The sequence below is a fragment of the Physeter macrocephalus genome, chromosome 8 (assembly GCF_002837175.3).
Source record: "Physeter macrocephalus isolate SW-GA chromosome 8, ASM283717v5, whole genome shotgun sequence".
NCBI lineage: Eukaryota > Metazoa > Chordata > Mammalia > Artiodactyla > Physeteridae > Physeter > Physeter macrocephalus.
Window position 1 is genome coordinate 138,326,724 of NC_041221.1, and position 20,180 is coordinate 138,346,903.

At 40.9% G+C, this 20,180-nt stretch overlaps 1 protein-coding gene across 8 annotated transcripts in view; it reads left to right on the top strand.

Moving 5' to 3' along the window:
* The window catches only part of ARHGAP26 (Rho GTPase activating protein 26), a 491,973-nt gene that overhangs the window by 256,530 nt on the left and 215,263 nt on the right, over window positions 1-20,180 (top strand). For all 8 annotated transcript variants that reach the window (XM_028493332.2, XM_028493329.2, XM_028493328.2 and 5 more), the window contains one exon: window positions 8,434-8,470. In XM_028493332.2, coding sequence (XP_028349133.1) covers window positions 8,434-8,470 — 37 coding nt within the window. The remainder of the gene's footprint in view (window positions 1-8,433; window positions 8,471-20,180) is intronic.

Here is a 20,180-nt window from a genome sequence, read left to right on the forward strand (position 1 = left end):
AGTGAATTCCACCATTCTGTGTTCCAGGTCACTTATCCATTCTTCTGCCTCAGTTATTCTGCTATTGATCTGTTCTAGTTTATTTTTCATTTCAGTTATTGTATAGTTCACTCTGTTTGTTCTTTAATTTTTCTAGGTGTTTGTTCTTTAATTCTTCTAGGTCTTTGTTAAACATTTCTTGCATCTTCCCAATCTTTGCCTCCACTCTTTTTCTGAGTTCCTGGATCATCTTTACTACCATTATTCTGAATTCTTTTTCTGGAAGGTCGCCTGTCTCCACTTCATTTAGTTGTTTTTCCTGGGTTTTATCTTGTTCCTTCATCTGGTAGATAGTCCTCTGCCTTTTCATCTTGTCTATTTTTCTGTGAATGTGGTTTCCGTTCCATAGGCTGCAGGATTGTAGTTCTTGCTTCTGCTGTCTGCCCTCTGTGTGCTCTTAGCTTTTTGAAGGATGTTTTTTGGGTATCCCAAAGTGTCTCAAGCTGGTTGTGGTTTTCAGTTACTGCTATACTTGTATTAATGGAAGTTTGTAGAATTACTGTTATGTTTAAATTGGGTGGAAATTCTGTTCTTACATAATGGTTGTGTTGTTGAGATTTTAATAACTTTTTAGCTTCTTTTGAGTTCTTTGTTGTTCACCAAGCTTTTTTGTCCTTTGGAAAGTGGGACTGGGTGGGGAAGTCATATGAAGTTGTGGTTGAATACAGATCTAGTCTAGAAGACTCTGCCACTTGTTGGCTTTGTAACCTTTGGAAAGTTATTTAGCCTACAAGGTGGTGCGAAGTGGAGGCAATGGTAGTACCCCATCAGCTGGAGTATGATATAAAATAATTCATGTAAATGCTGAGTATGATGCCTGGCACATAATTGGTGGTGGAAAAGTGATTGTGGTGAGTAGTTACTTTTATATTTAACTGCCATTTAAAAAAACATTGAGAACTCTTGCTAAAGTTGACTTTAGATTTTATGCTTTCCGTTAGTCCTTTAATTAGTTTCATTTGGTTAAATTTCAATGCTAATGAGGCCAATGTCACTGTATCCCTCAAGCCACTTACCCATCCTTAGCCATTTATCCCGTAGGGGATAAGTATTGATATGAAGAGAAGGAAGGGGGAGGATTTGGTGATGTCATGTATGGCACTCGGTAAGTGCTGGGTAAACAAAGCCATTCCCACTTAGTGCTATTCCTATGCCAACATCTGGCCTGGTGTTGGTGATGAAGGGTCATCTTTACAGAATGCTCTGTGGGCCACAGAATTTGTATTCTACTCTCTGTGTTAAATGTTTTCTATTTATTGTCTTATTTAATTTTCACAGTGACCCTAAGAGATAGGGAACATTAATGTCCCTATTTTACACTAGCAAAGACTGAGGTTTAGAATTGTGAAGTGATTGGACTGTATAGCCAGTAACTGGTAGATCTGGACTTTGAACATAAGCAGCAGATAAGCACAAATCTGTTACCCCTGACAAACAGTTTAAAAGAGCAAGTCCTAGTGATGGTGGATCCATTGTGTCACACAGAGAGGAGGGACAAAAATTATATCTGATAGTGTAGAACCAGCTTGGGCAGTGTTCTGCGGTGTGGGCACGTAGCTCTGTTTTGTGTGTCCCCACATGTGCGCATCCAAGGAACAAGCAGGTGGGAGGGGTTTAGATGTTCCAGACTACTTGGAAGATACCTCTGGGAATGACAAAGCTTAGGTGTGAATTCAAGTGCAGTTGAAAAATGAGCAACAGATTTAAGTGAATTTGCCCATGAATCTATTTCTCCAACACTTCCATTTTGTCCTGATTTTGATCCAAAGTGTGATGTGGCCAAGTGCTAATGCAGCTGTGTGTCAGAGGGAGAAGTGAGATTGCTTTGTCTAATTATTGCTCTATTTATGCCTTTAATTTATAAGTTGAAAAAAATTTCCTTTCTGTGCTTTCTTGGTAAGGCTTGTATAATGGTAATAACGGACACCCGTGGAAAAATTCTGGAAACCCAAATGACTCTGTATTCTCTCTTAATTCTCTAGGGACATAAAAATTGAATTGGCTCAGCAGTGAACAGAATTGGTTGCAAAATCACGTCTTAGTGCAGAGGGAGCATATGAAAGCTTTCCTCACCCTCCTTTGATTTAATTAAATTGTACTCCCATCATAGCTTCTGGGTGAGGACTCATAGAATTGCAGTGCCCTGTGATTTGTATCAAAGACCTACTTTCCTGCCCTGGTGTTTATCTTCAGAATCGAGCCCTGTGGTTCAAAGAATATGAAGTGTTACTTCTGTGTTAGATGCCAGCTGGTCACGTGGGTTAGTGGTGAATGCTTCAAGCTGGAATCAAAGGCCATTCCCAGTTTCATTTTCTCTCTGACTCGTGGCAGATTCTTTCTTCCAGTGACTCACCTTCCCTAGCTGCCACGACATCTCATCACCTTTAGTGTCATCATCATCATCATCATCATCATCATCATGTCTTATGTATCACGTGGTTAGTGGTTAATAGCTTGGGCTTTGGAGACAGACTGTAGGAGTTTCTGTCTGGATTCTGCCCAATTCCAGCTGCCTGACCTTGGGCAAGTGACCTAACTTCTCTCATGCCTCAGTTTTCTCATCTATATGTCAGGAATAATTAGGTTGGTGTGAGGACTAAACAAGATAAATGCATATAGAGTGCTCAGAGTGGTGTCTGACACATAATAAGGCTTTTGTCACCATCGTTTGTATTAATCCGTTATTGCTGTTGTAATTATTTTATAATGAGCCTCAGATGGACCCTGATAACATAAAGTAAACGTATGTAATTTGTATTCTCTGGAAACATGCACTTGAAAACAAGTGTTCATTGGTATGGATATTTAACAAATTCTCATGCACAGTGTTCAGCAGAAACTTGTACATCCCTGAATGAAAGTACTATAGAAAGCCACAGGGCTCAGAGACTTGCATGTGGCCAGGTCTTAGAGTACTCTGGCCAAGCAGGATGGTTAGACTTTAGCTTAAGTTGGGTTGTTGAAACTGTGTATTAACTGATTTATTCTTCCTAGGAGCCATAATTCAGGAATTGTTGAGTGACTCATGTCCCCTTGAATTGATCCTGGAGATTTGAGTTCTATCCTTTTAAGACAAAGGCTCTTGAGAGGCTTACTTGAAGGCATACAAACCTAAGATAAGTCTACTAATCAATCCTAAGACAGAAGCCACTGCCAAAGAGACCTTTTATTTTAGGGAATTTCCCTTGTCTCTGAACCTCAGTCTGACATTAGTGGGCAACTATGAGATCTAAAGAAGGTTTCCCCAGAACAGACTGAGCATTTCTAAAGGGCGAATCGCATGCCCTCTGCTTCTGCCAGAATGGAAGGTATTTCCAAACCATAGACTACTGGTATGGCTTGGTAGTTGCGTGCATTTACCACTGCCTGGAAAAGTAAATGACAGTTGGAACATCCCTACAATGGCAAGATAGACTAGTAAGTACACCACCTTCCAGCTTTGTGTCCTTGGACAAACTGTGTAACCTCTCTGGGCCTCAGGTTCCACAACTGTAAAATGGGAATAACACTAGTACCTAACCCACAAGGTTGTTTAAAAGATTTGATGATATCACGTATGGCACTTGGTAAGTGCTGGGTAAACAAAGCCATTGCCCCTTAGTGCTGTTCCCATGCCAGCATCTGGCCCGTGTGATGGTGAGGCTGCTCCCCCACCCCGGGCCTTCCTTGTTGGGCCATGTAGTCACGCAGTCCTGGCAGGCATGGTTTATTAGCTTCATTTCAAACTCATTCTCCTTGGCTCATTTACCCAAACCAGACAGAGATTAATGGCCTGGCCTCGGAGGATGGGGCGGCACATGTTCCTGGTGCCTTTGGCTCATTGATATCGCCTCTCTGATTTGGGGAATGCCTGGGTGTTCCGGGCCTGGGCCTCCTGAGCCCCAGGAAACATTAAAAGAAAGTAATTTGGTGCAAATTCACCTCCTAGTTAAGGAGGGCTGAAAGCCCTGTATTTTGTTGTTCCTTCTGGATTTTGCCATTTAGAAACAGGAGCAGGTTTCTCTGTGATAGGATGTTTGAATTTAATGGGAGACATGAAGTGAGCAGGGATGCCTGGAAAAAATACTTGCCCAAATATTGTCTCTTTCCCTGTGTTTCCCTCACCTACCTGTCCAATTTTAGTGCATGCCATTGACCGTGAATGGCTGGTCCTCGCTATTACGAGGTTACTCACTTTGCTCTGCAGGATTGTGCCGCTGCCTCTCTCTTTGCCACATCGTCATCTCCTGCCCTTCTCTGTTGGGCACTAGTTGCCAAGCGCACTGGCCTTCCTCCCTCCAAAAGGCCATACCAGGCTCACTGTCTTTTGACTCCTTTTATGCATATAAACTGATGCCTTTTCATTCATCAGACAATAATGCTTGAAGTACAGAAACCCCTTTATTCTCATCTTTCTGACCTTCAGTAAGTGCCTGTGTGTCTTTGTAGTCTTCTTCAGGAAATGAATAATGATCATAAAATGGAGTGGTTTGTTAAATTATCTGTTTGATAATTCAAAGACCTTCTTGGCTGACTCCTTCAGTTTATAGATGGGGCAGTAGAGACCCGCAGAGGGTGAGAGACTTACCCAGTGACACAAGGCAATCGGGGGGCCATGTTGTAACTATTGCCCAGCTCTTGACCAGCATCTCACCCATATTTCCTAGCAGGTAAAAAGTCCCCTTAGGGGGCTTCCCTGGTGGCGCAGTGGTTGAGAGTCCGCCTGCCAATGCAGGGGACACGGGTTCGTGCCCCGGTCCGGGAAGATCCCACATGCCGCGGAGCGGCTGGGCCCGTGAGCCATGGCCGCTGAGCCTGCGCGTCTGGAGTCTGTGCTCCGCAACAGGAGAGGCCACAACAATGCGAGGCCCGCATACCGCAAAAAAAAAAAAAAAGTCCCCTTAGGGTGTCATGGCTCTTTTTTCAGAGATGCTTGGCTCTGTTCCTCAAAGGGTTAAATAAGTGGCTCTCAACCAACAGTGGCCATCACAATCATTTGGAATATCCTTTTTTTTTTTTTTTTTAAGTTATGACCAGTTTCATGCTATGCCTTTTCATACCTACAGAATCATAAGCACCAAAGAAAGATTTGGGCACTATGATTTTTTTTCTAAAGCAGAGGCTTTATTATCTTATTTAATAATGTCAGCATATCAGGGATTCGCAAACTGTGGCCCACAGGCCAAATCCAGCTCACCACCTACTTTTGTATGGCCAATGAGCTCAACATGGTATTTACAGATGAACATTTGCAATTGACTTGATGATGAGAATCATTTTGAACTCTATTTAAGCTAAATGTGAGCCTTCCTCTATAAAAAATTCTATTCTTCTGATTACTCAATCTGTATTTCAAAAAATTGTACTCCTTGGAAAAGATACTCCAAGTGGTTGTACTGACCACTCTTGCCTGAGAACCAGTTCTTTAACCCCTCGATGAACCAAGCCAAGCATCTCTGAAAAGAGCCTTTGAAACCCTAAGATTGATTTTCACCTGCTAGGAATATTATACCTGTATCTCGAAAACTTACTATATTTTGAAGTTTGTCAAGAAAAAATTGTGGAAATTTGTCTTCTCTCTTGTTTTACAAGTACCTGTATAATATCATTGATTTGACTTTTGCCTCCTGGCCTGCAAAACCTAAAATATTTACCAACCTGTCCTTTACAAGAAAAAGCTTGCCGACTCTTTCAGTGTGTCATTGTTTTTTATTGGGGTACATTCCCTTTTATGAATTCTATAAATGATTGAAGGGTTTTCTTCACAGTTTGCGAATATATTACTTTTGTAATATATTCTCCTTATATAACATTCAAATTCATGGAAGTATATGAAGTAAAAAATGATTGGTCTCATTCCCCAGTGTTAGCACTTAAGAGTTTATAATGTATCTCTGTCCAGACTTTGCCACGTACTAGCTGTGAGACCTTAGTTAACCTCTCTAAGCCTCTCAAATTCTCCATCTGTAAAACAGTGATAATAACCGTTCCTACCCAACAGAATTGTTGCATAGATAATTTGAGATAATTCATGTGAATTGCTTAGCACGTTGCCTGGTGTGCAGTTAATGCTTAATGATTTGTAACTAATTACATTTTTTTTTTTTATGTTTCCTCCCCTCCACTTTTTTTTTAATTTATTTTTATTTATTTTTATTTTTTAACATCTTTACTGGAGTATAACTGTTTTACAATAGTGTGTTAGTTTCTCCTTTACAACAAAGTGAATCAGTTATACATATACATATGTTCCCATATCTCTTCCCTCTTGTGTCTCCCTCCCTCCCACCCTCCCTATCCCACCCCTCTCATGGTCACAAAGCACAGAGGTGATCTCCCTGTGCTATGCGGCAGCTTCCCACTAGCTATCTAATTTACATTTGGTAGTGCATATATGTCCCTGCCACTCTCTCACTTCATCACAGCTTACCCTTCCCCCTCCCCACGTCCTCAAGTCCATGCTCTAGTAGGTCTGTGTTTTATTCCCATCCTACCACTAATCTCTTCATGACATTTTTTTTCTTAGATTACATATATATGTGTTAGCATACGGTATTTGTTTTTCTCCTTCTGACTTACTTCACTCTGTATGACAGACTCCAGGTCTATCCACCTCATTACAAATAACTCAGTTTCATTTCTTTTTATGGCTGAGTAATATTCCATTGTATATATGTGCCACATCTTCTTTATCCATTCATCTGTTGATGGACACTTAGGTTGCTTCCATGCCGTGACTGTCTTTAAATAAAAACCATTATTTCTCCTACTGGTTCCTTGGCTGCTGCTTCTGTTGTACAGATCTTCCTCAACTTACCATGGGGTTACGTCCCAGTAAACCCATGGTAAGTTGAAAATATCATAAATTGAAAATGCATTTAATACACCTGACGTGTCAAACATCACTGCTTAGCTTCACCTACATTCAGTGCACTCAGAACACCTAGGTTAGCCTATAGTTGGGCAAAATCATCTAATGCAAGGACTATTTTTTAATAAAGTGCTGACCATCTCGTGTAATTTATTGACTACTGTACTGACAAGCAGAGTGCTTGTCTGGGTCCGTGGTGGTTGCATCTATCCGCTGTCTCCTGGTGTGGTCGCGTGGCTGGTGGGGAGCTGGGGCTTTGCCACCCAGCATCAGGAGGAAGTGTCTTTCCCCATACGGTGGGCCCGAGGAAAGCTCAAAATTCAAAAGTCGAAGTAGTTTCTACTGAATGCGTATTGCTTTCGCATTACTGTAAAGTTAAAAAATCCTAAGTTGATTTTCTTACTCGTGAAAAGTATATTCAGTCACTCGGTAATACTGATTTCCGTTCAAGAACGCTATAGTCGAGTTGGAGAGAAAAGATGAACACACAGGAGGAGAGGCAAAGAATTTCCCCCTGAAAACTGGTTGGTATAGCGTGCTCTAGGATCTCAGAGGGAAAAGAATCAACAGAGGGTAGTCCTGTTTTTGTGCCTGTACCATACTGTCTTGATTACTGTAGCCTTGTAGTATAATCTGAAGTCAGGGAACCTGATTCCTCCAGCTCCATTTTTCGTTCTCAAGATTGCTTTGGCTATTCGGGGTCTTTTGTGTTTCCATACAAATTGTGAAATTTTTTGTTCTAGTTCTGTAAAAAAATGCCAGTGGTAGTTTGATAGGGATTGCATTGAATCTGTAGATTGCTTTGGGTAGTAGAGTCATTTTCACAATGTTGATTCTTCCAATCCAAGAACATGGTATATTTCTCCACCTATTTGTATCATCTTTAATTTCTTTCATCAGAGTCTTATAGTTTTCTGCATACAAGTCTTTACTAATTACATTTTTTTCTTCCTTTTTATTTTATTTTAATTTTTAAAAAATATTTATTTATTTATTTTTGGCTGTGTTAGGTTTTCGTTTCTGTGCGAGGGCTTTCTCTGGTTGCAGCAAGCGGGGGCCACTCTTCATCGCGGTGCGCGGGCCTCTCACTATCACGGCCTCTCTTGTTGCGGAGCACAGGCTCCACACGTGCAGGCTCAGTACTTGTGGCTCACGGGCCTAGTTGCTCCGTGGCATGTGGGATCCTCCCAGACCAGGGCTCGAACCCGTGTCCGCTGCATTAGCAGGCAGATTCTAAACCATTGTGCCACCAGGGAAGCCCTTTAGTTTATATACAAACATAAGTTTGGGTTCGTTTTAAAGGAGGAATATGATTTTTTTTTTTTTACAATAAAGTTCCAGAGGTGATTCTGATGTGCACACACTTAAGAGCTGAAGTAAATACTGGGAAGTAGGTAATTATAGAAGGGATTTCTATTTGGGGGCCAGAATTGCCTTCCATTGTCTAGCACAAACCAGGGAAGAGGAGAAGGTAATGGTTTTCTTCAGCGAACCTGTAGGGTAGTATAAAATTCACACAAGTAAATGTTATTTCTGTTTTCCAGGTCTACAACTCGAACAAAGACAGCCAGAGCGAAGGGAGTAAGTATGTTGCTTGGATCCTTTTCTACAGGTTGGGGTGGGCCTGGGCCTGGAGAAGTTGCTATTCTGGGGAAGAACCACCAGGAGGTGCTGTGGGCATGTTGGGTTGCCCCATTCCCCCAGTGCAGCCGAGCTACTTCTGCTCCAGCTTACGGCGTCAGTGACTCCAGGACGGTCAGTGAGCCTGACTGGCAAGGCCGTGATGACATCTTGCACTGTATAACCCTTCACACTGTACAAAGAATTTTTATGTACATTATCTCAGTTAATCCTTTGTTGTCTTAAGAATGTAGCTCCAGTCACCACTTAAAAGTCACTTAATCCGATAGCACCCAGCTCCCCCAGCGCCCTGTCCTGTGGGAAGCCAGAATTGACTTTGCCTCCCTCACAGTCTCGCTCCAAGGACTGGAGAGCTAGAACCATCTTAGTGATCGCTTAGTAACTAACTCTGTGTTCCTTGTTGCCACTTTGGGGAGTTAAGAGTGGAGACGAAGAACTCTGTAATAATATTCCTCTTTGCTGGGAGTGACCCTGGGCAGCCTCTGTAGAATATACAGCACATTTCCCCTGCTTCTGGCTCTGAGCACTCTGGTTAATCATGATTTCCAAGGGCACCTGTAACCTTGTAAAGATGATGGGATTAAAATGAAACCACTATTGCTAGAGTGTTTGGGCTGATTATCTCCTTGGTGCACAGGGGAAAAAACAAATTCCTGCCACGTTGCTACCAGAGTACAAAGGAAATTCTGTCCCCTTGCCTCAGATTTGCTTTGTAAAATCCACTTGGAAAAAAAATTCCAAGGTAGCCCTACCGTGAATTCCAGTAGTGTCAGTAAAACAGTACCTCTTCATGTGGACAAAAGGATGAGCCGTTTCATGTGTGTGTGAGATCCATTATAGGACAGAGATTTTCTTTCTTTCATTCCTTCCAAAATACAGATTCTACCAGAAGTTTAAATAAAATATTAAGTAATTTGGAATGGTTGCTATTGGTAGGTTAAGAGGCCTTTAGGAGAGGAAAAAATGTTTCTTTTTTTTCCTTCAGGAATTGAACAAGGGGAAATTTTTTTTCAAGTAAATATTCAAGGAAACAAGTCATCCCCCCCGCCCCCCATGTCAGGTGGGATTGTTTTAGAATATCTGAAATCACCTCTGGTTAACTTGGCCTAAAATTACAGTACAAAAATAATAATAATAATAATGAAGGAATACAGAAGGCTTCAGTGTAACTCACAGTAAGGTAGGAAGACCTGAAGAACCAAGGCTTGAAAACAGACCAGTTCTGGAGACCCAGGGACCAATGAGAAAGGGTCTTCTGGATGATATTTGCAGGATGATAAAGCCCTTAAACTGTTTTTTAGTCCTTGCCTCACTCTTCTGAAGGTCCAGATTCCCAGGAAAGATAGCATCAAAGGTGGTCTAGCTGTGGCCTACCCACGGGAAGACAACACACCTTGATTCATGGTTTCAACAGTATTCATAAAATGGGAGCAGGGTGGTTTACCAAAGGGAGATCGGGGAAGCCACTGGGACAAGAGAGGATAGATGCCAAGCAGGCTGAAATAACTGATGCCCACACCATGCCCTAACCTGGGAGACACTTCTATCATGAAGGACCCAGGAACTGTGGGGGATGAGATGCATATGAATGGAGAACCAGCCCCCCCTTCACCCCACACCAGAAGTTTTCCTGTAACTTTTGACCTTACGAACCTGCTTCTCTCTCCTTGGGATAAGTGCCACTAGATTTGAAAGGTAACCTTGACTCTGCTGGTGGGCGTGGCAGCTGGTTGTACTGTTTTGTAAGGTCTTTGGGGCATATGTATCAGAAGCCTTTAAAATGTAAATATCCTTTGACCCAGCGATTTGTCCTAGAGAATAGGCTGGAGTGCAAAATTGTTTCTGTAAAAAAGTTCACTGGAGCATTGGTAATAATAGTGAAGAATTGGGAGACCATCTAAATGTTCAATAGGAAGTCCATTAAAAATATCAGAAAGTACTATGTAGCCTTCAAAAAGAACAAGAGAGATCTTGGTATATTTGCAGAAATGGTATCCACAGTATACTGTTCATTGAGTTTTTTAAAATTCAGGTTGTAGAACCATGCATTTATTAAAATAAATTAGTTGACTCATCTAGATACATTGATAGAAAAAAAGTCTGGAAATACATTTATCATTAAACTCTTACTCAGGATAGAGGGCAGATTATTGCGAGACACTGACCTTCTACTTTAAATATTCTGTGTACTTTTCATTGTCGACAGAGAGTATGTATTTTACAATAATGGCGATTAATAGGTAGCATTTATCGACTGCTTACTGTGTTTCAGCGTGTTTTATCCACATTAGCTCATTTAATGCTCAAAGCACTGACTGAGGTAGGTGCTTTTGACCTACTTTGTCGATTAGGAAATTGAGGTTGGTGAACTCAGGAGATATGATTTAATCTGAGTTCTGTCTGATTCTAACGTCTTTGCTGTTAACCACGAGAATATTCTACCTCCCTAGGAAAAGAACAATACAGAAAGTTCTATCTTGGGAAACACAGACACTTGCAACATTTTGCTTTTGGCATCCGGTTATCCACAGGGTGCAGAGAGTTGGCTGCCTCGAGTCTCTGATGATTCTTCAATGGCTTATTACCCTTTCATTTAGGAAGTGGGAAAGAAAAAGATGTGTTAAACATACTGCCCACTTTTCCAGGAGTACTTTTGATAGAAACAGTTTTTCTAGGGTATTGCTATTCTTTTTTTTTTTTTTTTTTTAATAAATTTATTTATCTTTGGCTGTGTTGGGTCTTTGTTGCTGCGCATGGGCTTTCTTTAGTTTCGGCAAGTTGGGGCTACTCTTCATTGCAGTGCATGGGCTTCTCATTGCGCTGGCTTCTCTTGTTGTGGAGCACGGGCTCTAGGTGCACAGGCTTCAGTAGTTGCGGCTCGTGGGCTCTAGAGCACAGGCTCAGTAGTTGTGGCACACGGGCTTGGTTGCTCTGCGGCATGTGGGATCTTCCCAAACCAGGGCTCGAACCTGTGTCCCTTGCATTGGCAGGTGGATTCTTAACCACTGTGCCACCAGGGAAGTCCTGGGTATTGCAATTCTAAAAGATGTTCTGTTCACTGATTTCCAAGCTGGCAAAACCAGAGGACTGTTCTGGGTTGGTGCTTCCTCCCGTCCTTTGGCAGTAGGAACCCCTCTTCACATCACACAAGCCTTAGCTTTGCTTCCCCTCCCCTCCAGAACACTTGTCCTTTTCATATTCCTCATGGCAGTGATTTGCAGTTTCACTGTGCTCATCGCCACAGGTGGCGCTATTGCCCAGGGTCTGATTGTTCTGCAACTCTGTTTATATGACAGTCAAAACTTTTTTAAAGGTAAGAAGTCAATCTGATAGGAATTTAAGAGCAAGAGCGGGACATTGCCCTTTTCACCTTTAATAGCCATTTCCAAATGTCTAGCATTTTCCTTTCTAGAAAATATTTTGGTGGGAATTTGAATGCCAACATTTTATCACAGAACCAGAATGTTTTCAAGAGACAGGTAACAAAAGGGAGTTCCTTTGGGGACACTTCTGAATTTGTTGCTTTTCTCTTGAAGTTTCTCTCAGGCTGTACAGTGCCTGTGGGGTATAAGACAGGGCCGTAAATAATGTCTGGCAGCTGCTGGTATTTTCCAAATGGCCCAGTTGCCAGGAGAGGATGGCAGCAGATAAATACATGCACATTTCTTTGCAGAGCCTTTTCCCCCCTCCTCTTTCTTCTCTGTTTGGATCTCAGGTACAGTGAGTGAATTAATCATAATCCCCGGTTTGTGGCACATGATCATCACAGGCCCCTCCCTTTCGCCCTTCATTCATTCATTTATTCATTCACTCACTCCCTTTTAGTTCTTTTCCCACCTCCTATTCCTGTCCTCCCCTTCACCGTTCTAATGTGTACCTTTAAAGTGTATTCTTGGACAATGAGTATCTTTTATCTCCCTGTGTTTTTAAGTTACATAAATGTTTGTCTTTCCTGCTCTGCCCCCTCAGCATTGTGTTAGGAACCGTCCATATTCCCCTGTCTACCTCAAGACTGAGGCTTCCGTCTGCTGCACACTCCATGGTGTGTAACACTGCAGAGATGCACTCCACTCCGCGTGCCTCTCAGTCCTCATCACCACTAACAAATACCACAAGGAACGTCTTTGTACATGTCCACCTGTGTGAGAATCTCTTTGGGCTTTACCCTCAAGGAGAGTTGCTGGTTAGCCAGAGGGTGTGTGTGTACTTAGTTTGAGGGAAGGCTGTCACCTCGTGACCTAGACTGGCCTTTCCCCAGTCCTCCCAGCCCGACAAGAGTATTTCCCCATTCCTGCCAACTCTTCTCATTATATTCAGCTTTCTAATTTTTTGCCAGTCTAATAGATATAAAATGGTAGCTCATTGTTGTCTTAATATGTATTTCCCTAATAATTAATGTGTTTGAGTATCTCTTCATATGCCTGCTTACTGGGTGTCCTCTTCTGCTTTTTGCCTATTTGTGTTCTTTGCCCATTTTTCTATTGCAGTTACCTTTTTTTTTTTTACTGCTGATTTGTAAAGTTCCTTCTGTATTCTAGATATTAGTTCCTTGTTAATTGCAGATTTATTTATTTATTTATTTATTTATTTATTTATTTATTTATTTATTTATTTATTTATTTATTTATTTATTTATTTATTTATTTATTTATTTATTTATTTATTTATTTATTTATTTATTTATTTATTTATTTATTTATTTATTTATTTATTTATTTATTTATTTATTTATTTATTTATTTATTTATTTATTTATTTATTTATTTATTTATTTATTTATTTATTTATTTATGGCTGTGTTGGGTCTTTGTTGCTGCACGTGGGCTTTCTCTAGTTGCGGCGAGCAGGGCCTACTCTTCGTTGTGGTCCGCGGGCTTCTCACTGCTGTGGCTTCTCTTGTTGTGGAGCAAAGGCTCTAGGTGCGCAGGCTTCAGTAGTTGTGGCATGTGGGCTCAGTAGTTGTGGCTCACGAGCTCTAGAGCGCAGGCTCAGTAGTTGTGGCGCACAGGCTTAGTTGCTCTGCGGCATGTGGGATCTTCCCGGACCAGGGCTCGAACCCATGTCCCCTGCACTGGCAGGCGGACTCTCAACCACTGCGCCACCAGGGAAGCCCAATTGTAAATATTTTAAATATATCTTCCCATTTTGCCATCTGACAATTAATATTATGTGTGATATCCTTCCTTGAGTATAAAGTCTTATTCTTTATATATTCAAAAAATTTTTTGCCTTCTGGTTTACGATTTTCAAGTTGTGTTTTGAAAAAGGCCTTCTGACCCATGTCACAAAGATATGCACCTACATTTTCTTTTATTGGCTTCATGATTTTGTCTTTCACACTTTGGTTTCTAATCCAACTGATATCTACCATTGTATATGGTGTTTCATGAAGATTCAGTTTTGTTTTTATCCACATGAAGAGCCAGTTTTCCCAACAACATCTACCAAGCTATCCATTCTCACCCTCTTTGACTTGTGATACCAGCTTTATTGTGTATTAAGTTTGCACATCTGAGCTTTGTCTCTGAGCTCTTTATTTCCTTGTCTGTCTGTTCTTGTGCTAATATCTCTACAGTTTTTTTTTTTTTTTTTTCGGTACGCGGGCCTCTCACTGCTGTGGCCTCTCCCGTTGCGCGCGTCCCCTGCATCGGCAGGCGGACTCTCAACCACTGCGCCACCAGGGAAGCCCTCTCTCCAGTTTTAATATGATGCCTTTGAGGCGGGTCTTAATATCTAGTAGTTTAAGTCTCCTCTCTTTACTTTCCTTTTTAATGGTTAACATAGCTGACTGTGGACCTTTATCCTTCTATATAAATTCTAGCTTAAGTTTGATAAGTTCCTCAAAAATTTACAATTTTCATTTTGGATTGCATTGAAGTGTACAGGTTAATTTGTGGAAAAATGACACTTTAAAAATATTAGTAATGGTTTAATTATTGAATGTTGTTTCTCACAGTATGCTTTACAAGTAACAAATATTTTTTAAAATGAAAAAAATTTTATTGAAGTATAGTTGATTTACAGTATTGTGTTAGTTTCAGGTGTACAGGAAATTGATTCAGTTATACATATATATTCTTTTTCAGATTCTTTTCCATTGTAGGTTATTACTAGATACTGGATATAGTTCCCTGTGCTATATAGTAAATCCTTGTTGCTTATCTATTTTATATATAGAAGTATCTGTTAATCACATACTCCTAATTTATCCCTCCCCCACCTTTCCCCTTTGGTGACCATAATTTTGTTTTCTGTGTCTGTGAGTCTGTTTCTGTTTTGTAAATAAGTTCATTTGTATTATTTTTTAGATTCCACATATAAGTGATATAATATTTGTCTTTCTCTGTCTGATTTACTTCAGTTAGTATGAGTCTGATAGTCTCTAGGTCCTTTCATGTTGCTGCAAATGGCAATATTTTTTATGGCTGAGTAATATTCCATTGTGTATATATACTCCTTCTTTATCCATTCATCTGTCAATTGACATTCAGGTTGCTTCCATGTCTTGGCTATTGTAAATAGTGCTGCTATGAACATTGGGGTGCATGTATCTTTTCAAATTAGAGTTTTTGTCTTTTCCAGATATATGCCCAGGAGTGAGATTCCTGGATCATACAGTAACTCTATTTTTAGTTTTTTTAAGGAGGCTCCATATTGTTCTCCATAGTGGCTACACCAATTTACATTCCCAGCAGTAGTGTAGGAGGGTTCCCTTTTCTCCACATTCTCTCCAGCATTTATTTTTTGTAGACTTTTCAATGATGGTCATTCTGACTGGTGTGAGGTGATACATCATTGTAGTTTTGACGTGTATTTTCTCTAATAGTTAATGATGTGGAGCATCTTTTCATATGCCTGTTGGCTGTCTGTATGTCTCTTTAAAATTTTTTATTATTTATTTATTTTTATTTTTTATTTTTGGCTGCGTTGGGCCTTCGTTGCTGCACACGGGGGCCACTCTTTGTTGCGGTGCGCAGGCTTCTCATTGCGGTGGCTTCTCTTGTTGCGGAGCACGGGCTCTAGGTGCACCGGCTTCAGTAGTTGCGGCTCGCGGGCTCTAGAGCACAGGCTCAGTAGTTTTGGTGCACGGGCTTAGTTGCTCCATGGCATGTGGGATCTTCCCGGACCAGGGATCAAACCTGTGTCCCCTGCATTGGCAGGCAGATTCTTAACTGCTGTGTCACCAGAGTAATCCCTATCTGTACGTCTTGTTTGGAGAAATGTCTATTTAGAAATGTTCTAACTTCATTGGTTTACATACAGCTGGGAAAATTGACACTTTTATAATACTAAGTCACTTCCTCCAAGAGCTTTGAATGTCTTTCCATTTATTCAGACCTTTACTTTTCTGCCTAGAATTCTTCTGTTTTCTTGGTTAGGTTAATCCCTACATACTAAATTCAAAAACCAATCTGCTATTTTTGGCAGTCGTATGAGCCGCTCAACCGTGGATCCGGCTGCCATCAGGAACCTTCCCTGGGTTTGTTCCTGGAATGTCAGGGTTATACATCAGTGACACTGAGTTTTCTCTAGTTGGTCAAATTCTTACCCAGTAGTGGAGGGAAGGGGAAAGATGGGAGTAAGAATAGATAGAGAAGAAGAAAGTCTGGTTTGTTGCTTCCTAAGCTTCTTTACTGAGAAGGTGATCACACCAGTGTCAATCATTCTAAATGGCAAATGACTGTCATTGATTTTCCCCTTTATTATTACAAAGAACAGGACTCTGCCCTGGGCAGGGACCCCTCCTCTTCCCATCTTACCCTTTGCCACCTTAATGTGTATCTCCTGAGTCTGCATGTCCTGTTTCTTGCTTTACGTTGGCTGCAGTTGTGAGATTTACTCCCCAAAGGCTCTATGAGAATTGGTTCATTCTCCTTTGAAATGAGCCCAGGTCAGAAGCAGAAGGGGGAGCTAGGAAGGGACCTATTCTCAGCCCCGCTGCTGTTGTCCTGCAGTCCCACCTGAGAGACAGCTGGGAAGCTGAGAACTTGTCAGAGAGGGTACACAGTCCGGTGCATGAGAGGAGGGGAAAGGCAGGCTTTTCTAGTGTGAGTTCGTCTTTACCAAGTTTGAAGTTTTAAATAATAAATGTCACCGCCAACTTAGCTCTGAAAAGATTAGCTTGTTTACAGAAATGCTGCTCTTCTGCTGCTTTGCCAGCTGTTTGGAGACTGACAGACTGAGACAGAGAGGGATGTCTCCTAATCTTGGCTTCTAGTGCCACTTCCCTTACTGTGAGTATTAACTCGAATTCCATGGGTCAGTCGGGTCATTTAAAAGGAATATGCCCGAGTTGCCTTAGGTGTGCCTTGTCACACACTGTTGGCCCCAGTGGGCTTTTCAGAAGAATATTGCAGCCATTTTCTCTGCTTCCCACTCTTGTTGAACATGTTCTTTGCATCGACCTGAACCTCTCACTAGACTTAACTGTAGGAGTCCAGGCTTCATTCAACTAATACCTCTTGGAATTCTTAAGGGCCATGGCCCTGGGTGACATGAGTACTGAGGGGTGAGGACACCAACCAGCAGTACAGTTGCCTCTACCTTTATGGCCTGCTGATGAAGTTAAGACCCCTGGGAGATGATAGACCGATGGTGTAGCACACGTGTGTGGGTGTGTAGTACCCGTGCTCTCTGCAGATGCACTCATGTGCAGACAGGTGCCCACAGCCAATTGGAATGGGCCTCCATCTAGGCTAGAAAGGCTTAAAAAGTCTCTCCAGAAGAAGGAAATATAATTCTTGCTCTTTGCTTCCCAGTCTTAATCCCTTCATTCCTTCCAGTTTGTTTTTTATTTATTTTTTTATACAGCAGATTCTTATTAGTTATCCATTTTGTACATATTTATTTTAATTTTTTTAATTTTTAGCTGTGTTGGGTCTTCGTTGCTGCGCTTGGGCTTTCTCTAGCTGCGGTGAGTGGGGGCCACTCTTTGTTGCGGTGCACGGGCTTCTCATTGCAGTGGCTTCTCTTGTTGCGAAGCACAGGTTCTAGGTGCACAGGCTTCAGTAGTCGTGGCTCACAGGCTCTACAGCACAGGCTCAGTAGTTGTGGCACACGAGTTTAGTTGCTCTGCGGCATGTGGGATCTTCCCGGACCAGGGCTCCAACCCGTGTCCCCTGCATTGGCAGGCGGATTCTTAAACACTGTGCCACCAGGGAAGACCAGTATATTTTCTTAATATAATCTCTCCTATGCATTTTTAAATAGCTGAGATTATTTTGTATGTTTTTAAAAAAATTTTAAAATTTAATTTAATTTATTTTTTATACAGCATGTTCTCATTAGTCATCCATTTTATGCACATCAGCGTATACATGTCAATCCCAATCTCCCAATTCATCACACCACCCTCACCCCCTGCCACTTTCTCCCCTTGGTGTCCGTACATTTGTTCTCTACATCTCTGTCTCAGTTTCTGCCCTGCAAACTGGTTCATCTGTACCATTTTTCTGGGTTCCACATATATGCCTTAATATATGATGTTTGTTTTTCTCCTTCTGACTTACTTCACCCTGTATGACAGTCTCTAGATCCATCCACGTCTCTACAAATGACCCAATTTCATTCCTTTTTATGGCTGAGTAATATTCCATTGTATATATGTACCACATCTTCTTTATCCATTCATCTGTCGATGGGCATTTAGGTTGCTTCCATGACCTGGCTATTGTAAATAGTGCTGCAGTGAACATTGGGGTGCATGTGTCTTTTTGAATTATGTTTTTCTCTGGGTATATGCCAAGTAGTGGAATTGCTGGGTCATATGGTAACTCTATTTTTAGTTGTTTAAGGAACCTCCATACTGTTCTCCATAGTGGCTGTATCAATTTACATTCCCACCAAGAGTGCAAGAGGATTCCCTTTTCTCCACACCCTCTCCAGCATTTGTTGTTTGTAGAGTTTCTGATGATGCCCCTTCTAACTGGTGTGAGGTGATACCTCATTGTAGTTTTGATTTACATTTCTCTAATAATTAGTGAGGTTGACCAGCTTTTCATGTGCTTCTTGGCCATCTGTATATCTTCTTTGGTGAAACGTCTATTTAAGTCTTCTGCCCATTTTTTGATTTTGGTTGTTTGCTTTTTTAATATTGAGCTGCATGAGCTGTGTATATATTTTGGAGATTAATACTTTGTCCGTTGATTCATCTGCAAATATTTTCTCCCATTCTGAGGTTTGTCTTTTTGTCCTGTTTATGGTTTCCTTTGCTTTGAAAAAGGTTTTAAGATTCATTAGGTACCCTTTGTTTATTTTTGTTTTTATTTCCATTACTCTAGGAGGTGGATCAAAAAAGATCTTGTTGTGGTTTATTTCAAAGATTGTTCTTCCTATGTTTTTTCCTCTAAGAGTTTTATAGTGTCCAGTCTTACATTTAGGTCTCTAATCCATTTTGGGTTTATTTTTGTCTATGGTGTTAGGGAGTGTTCTAATTTCATTCTTTTACATGTAGCTGTCCAGTTTTCCCAGCACCACTTATTGAAGAGACTGTCTTTTCTCCCTTGCATATCGTTGCCTCCTTTGGCATAGATTAGTTGACCATAGGTGCGTGGGTTTATCTCTGGGCTTTCTATCTTGTTCCATTGATCTATGTTTCTGTTTTTGTGCCAGTACCATATTGTCTTGATTACGGTAGCTTTGTAGTATAGTCCGAAGTCAGGGAGTCTGATTCCTCCAGCTCTGTTTCTTTCCCTCAAGACTGCTTTGGCTATTCGGGGTCTTTTGTGTCTCCATAAACATTTTAAGATTTTTTATTCTAGTTCTGTAAAAAATGCCATTGGTAGTTTGACAGGGATTGCATTGAATCTGTAGATTGCTTTGGGTAGTATAGGCATTTTCACATTATTGATTCTTCCAGTCCAAGAACATGGTAGATCTCTCCATCTGTTGGTATCATCTTTAATTTCTTTCATCAGTATCTTATAGTTTGATGCATACAGGTCATTTGTCTCCCTGGGTAGGTTTATTTCTAGGTATTTTATTCTTTTTGTTGCAATGGTTAATGGGAGTGTTTCCTTAATTTCTCTTTCAGATTTTTCATCATGAGTGTATAGGAATGCAAGAGATTTCTGTGCATTAATTTTGTATCCTGCAACTTTACCAAATTTACTGATTAGCTCTAGTAGTTTTCTGGTGGCATCTTTAGGATTCTCTATGCATAGTACCATGTCATCTGCAAACAGTGACAGTTTTACTTCTTCTTTTCCAGTTTGTGTTCCTTTTCATTCTTTTTCTTCTCTGATTGCCATGGCTAAGGCTTCCAAAACTATGTTGAATAATAGTGGTGAGAGTGGACAACCTTGTCTTGTTCCTGATCTTAGATAAATGCTTTCAGTTTTTCACCATTGAGAATGATGTTTGCTGTAGGTTTGTCGTATATGGCCTTTACTATGTTGAGGTAGGTTCCCTCTATGCCCAGTGTCACGAGAGTTTTTATTGTAAATGGGTGTTGAATTTTGTCAAAAGCTTTTCCTGTATCTATTGAGATGATCATATGGTTTTTCTTCTTCAATTTCTTAATATGGTGTATCACATTGATTAATTTGTATATATTGAAGAATCCTTGCATCCCTTGGATAAAGTCCACTTGATCATGGTGTATGATCCTTTTAATGTGTTGTTGGATTCTGTGTGCTAGTATTTTGTTGAG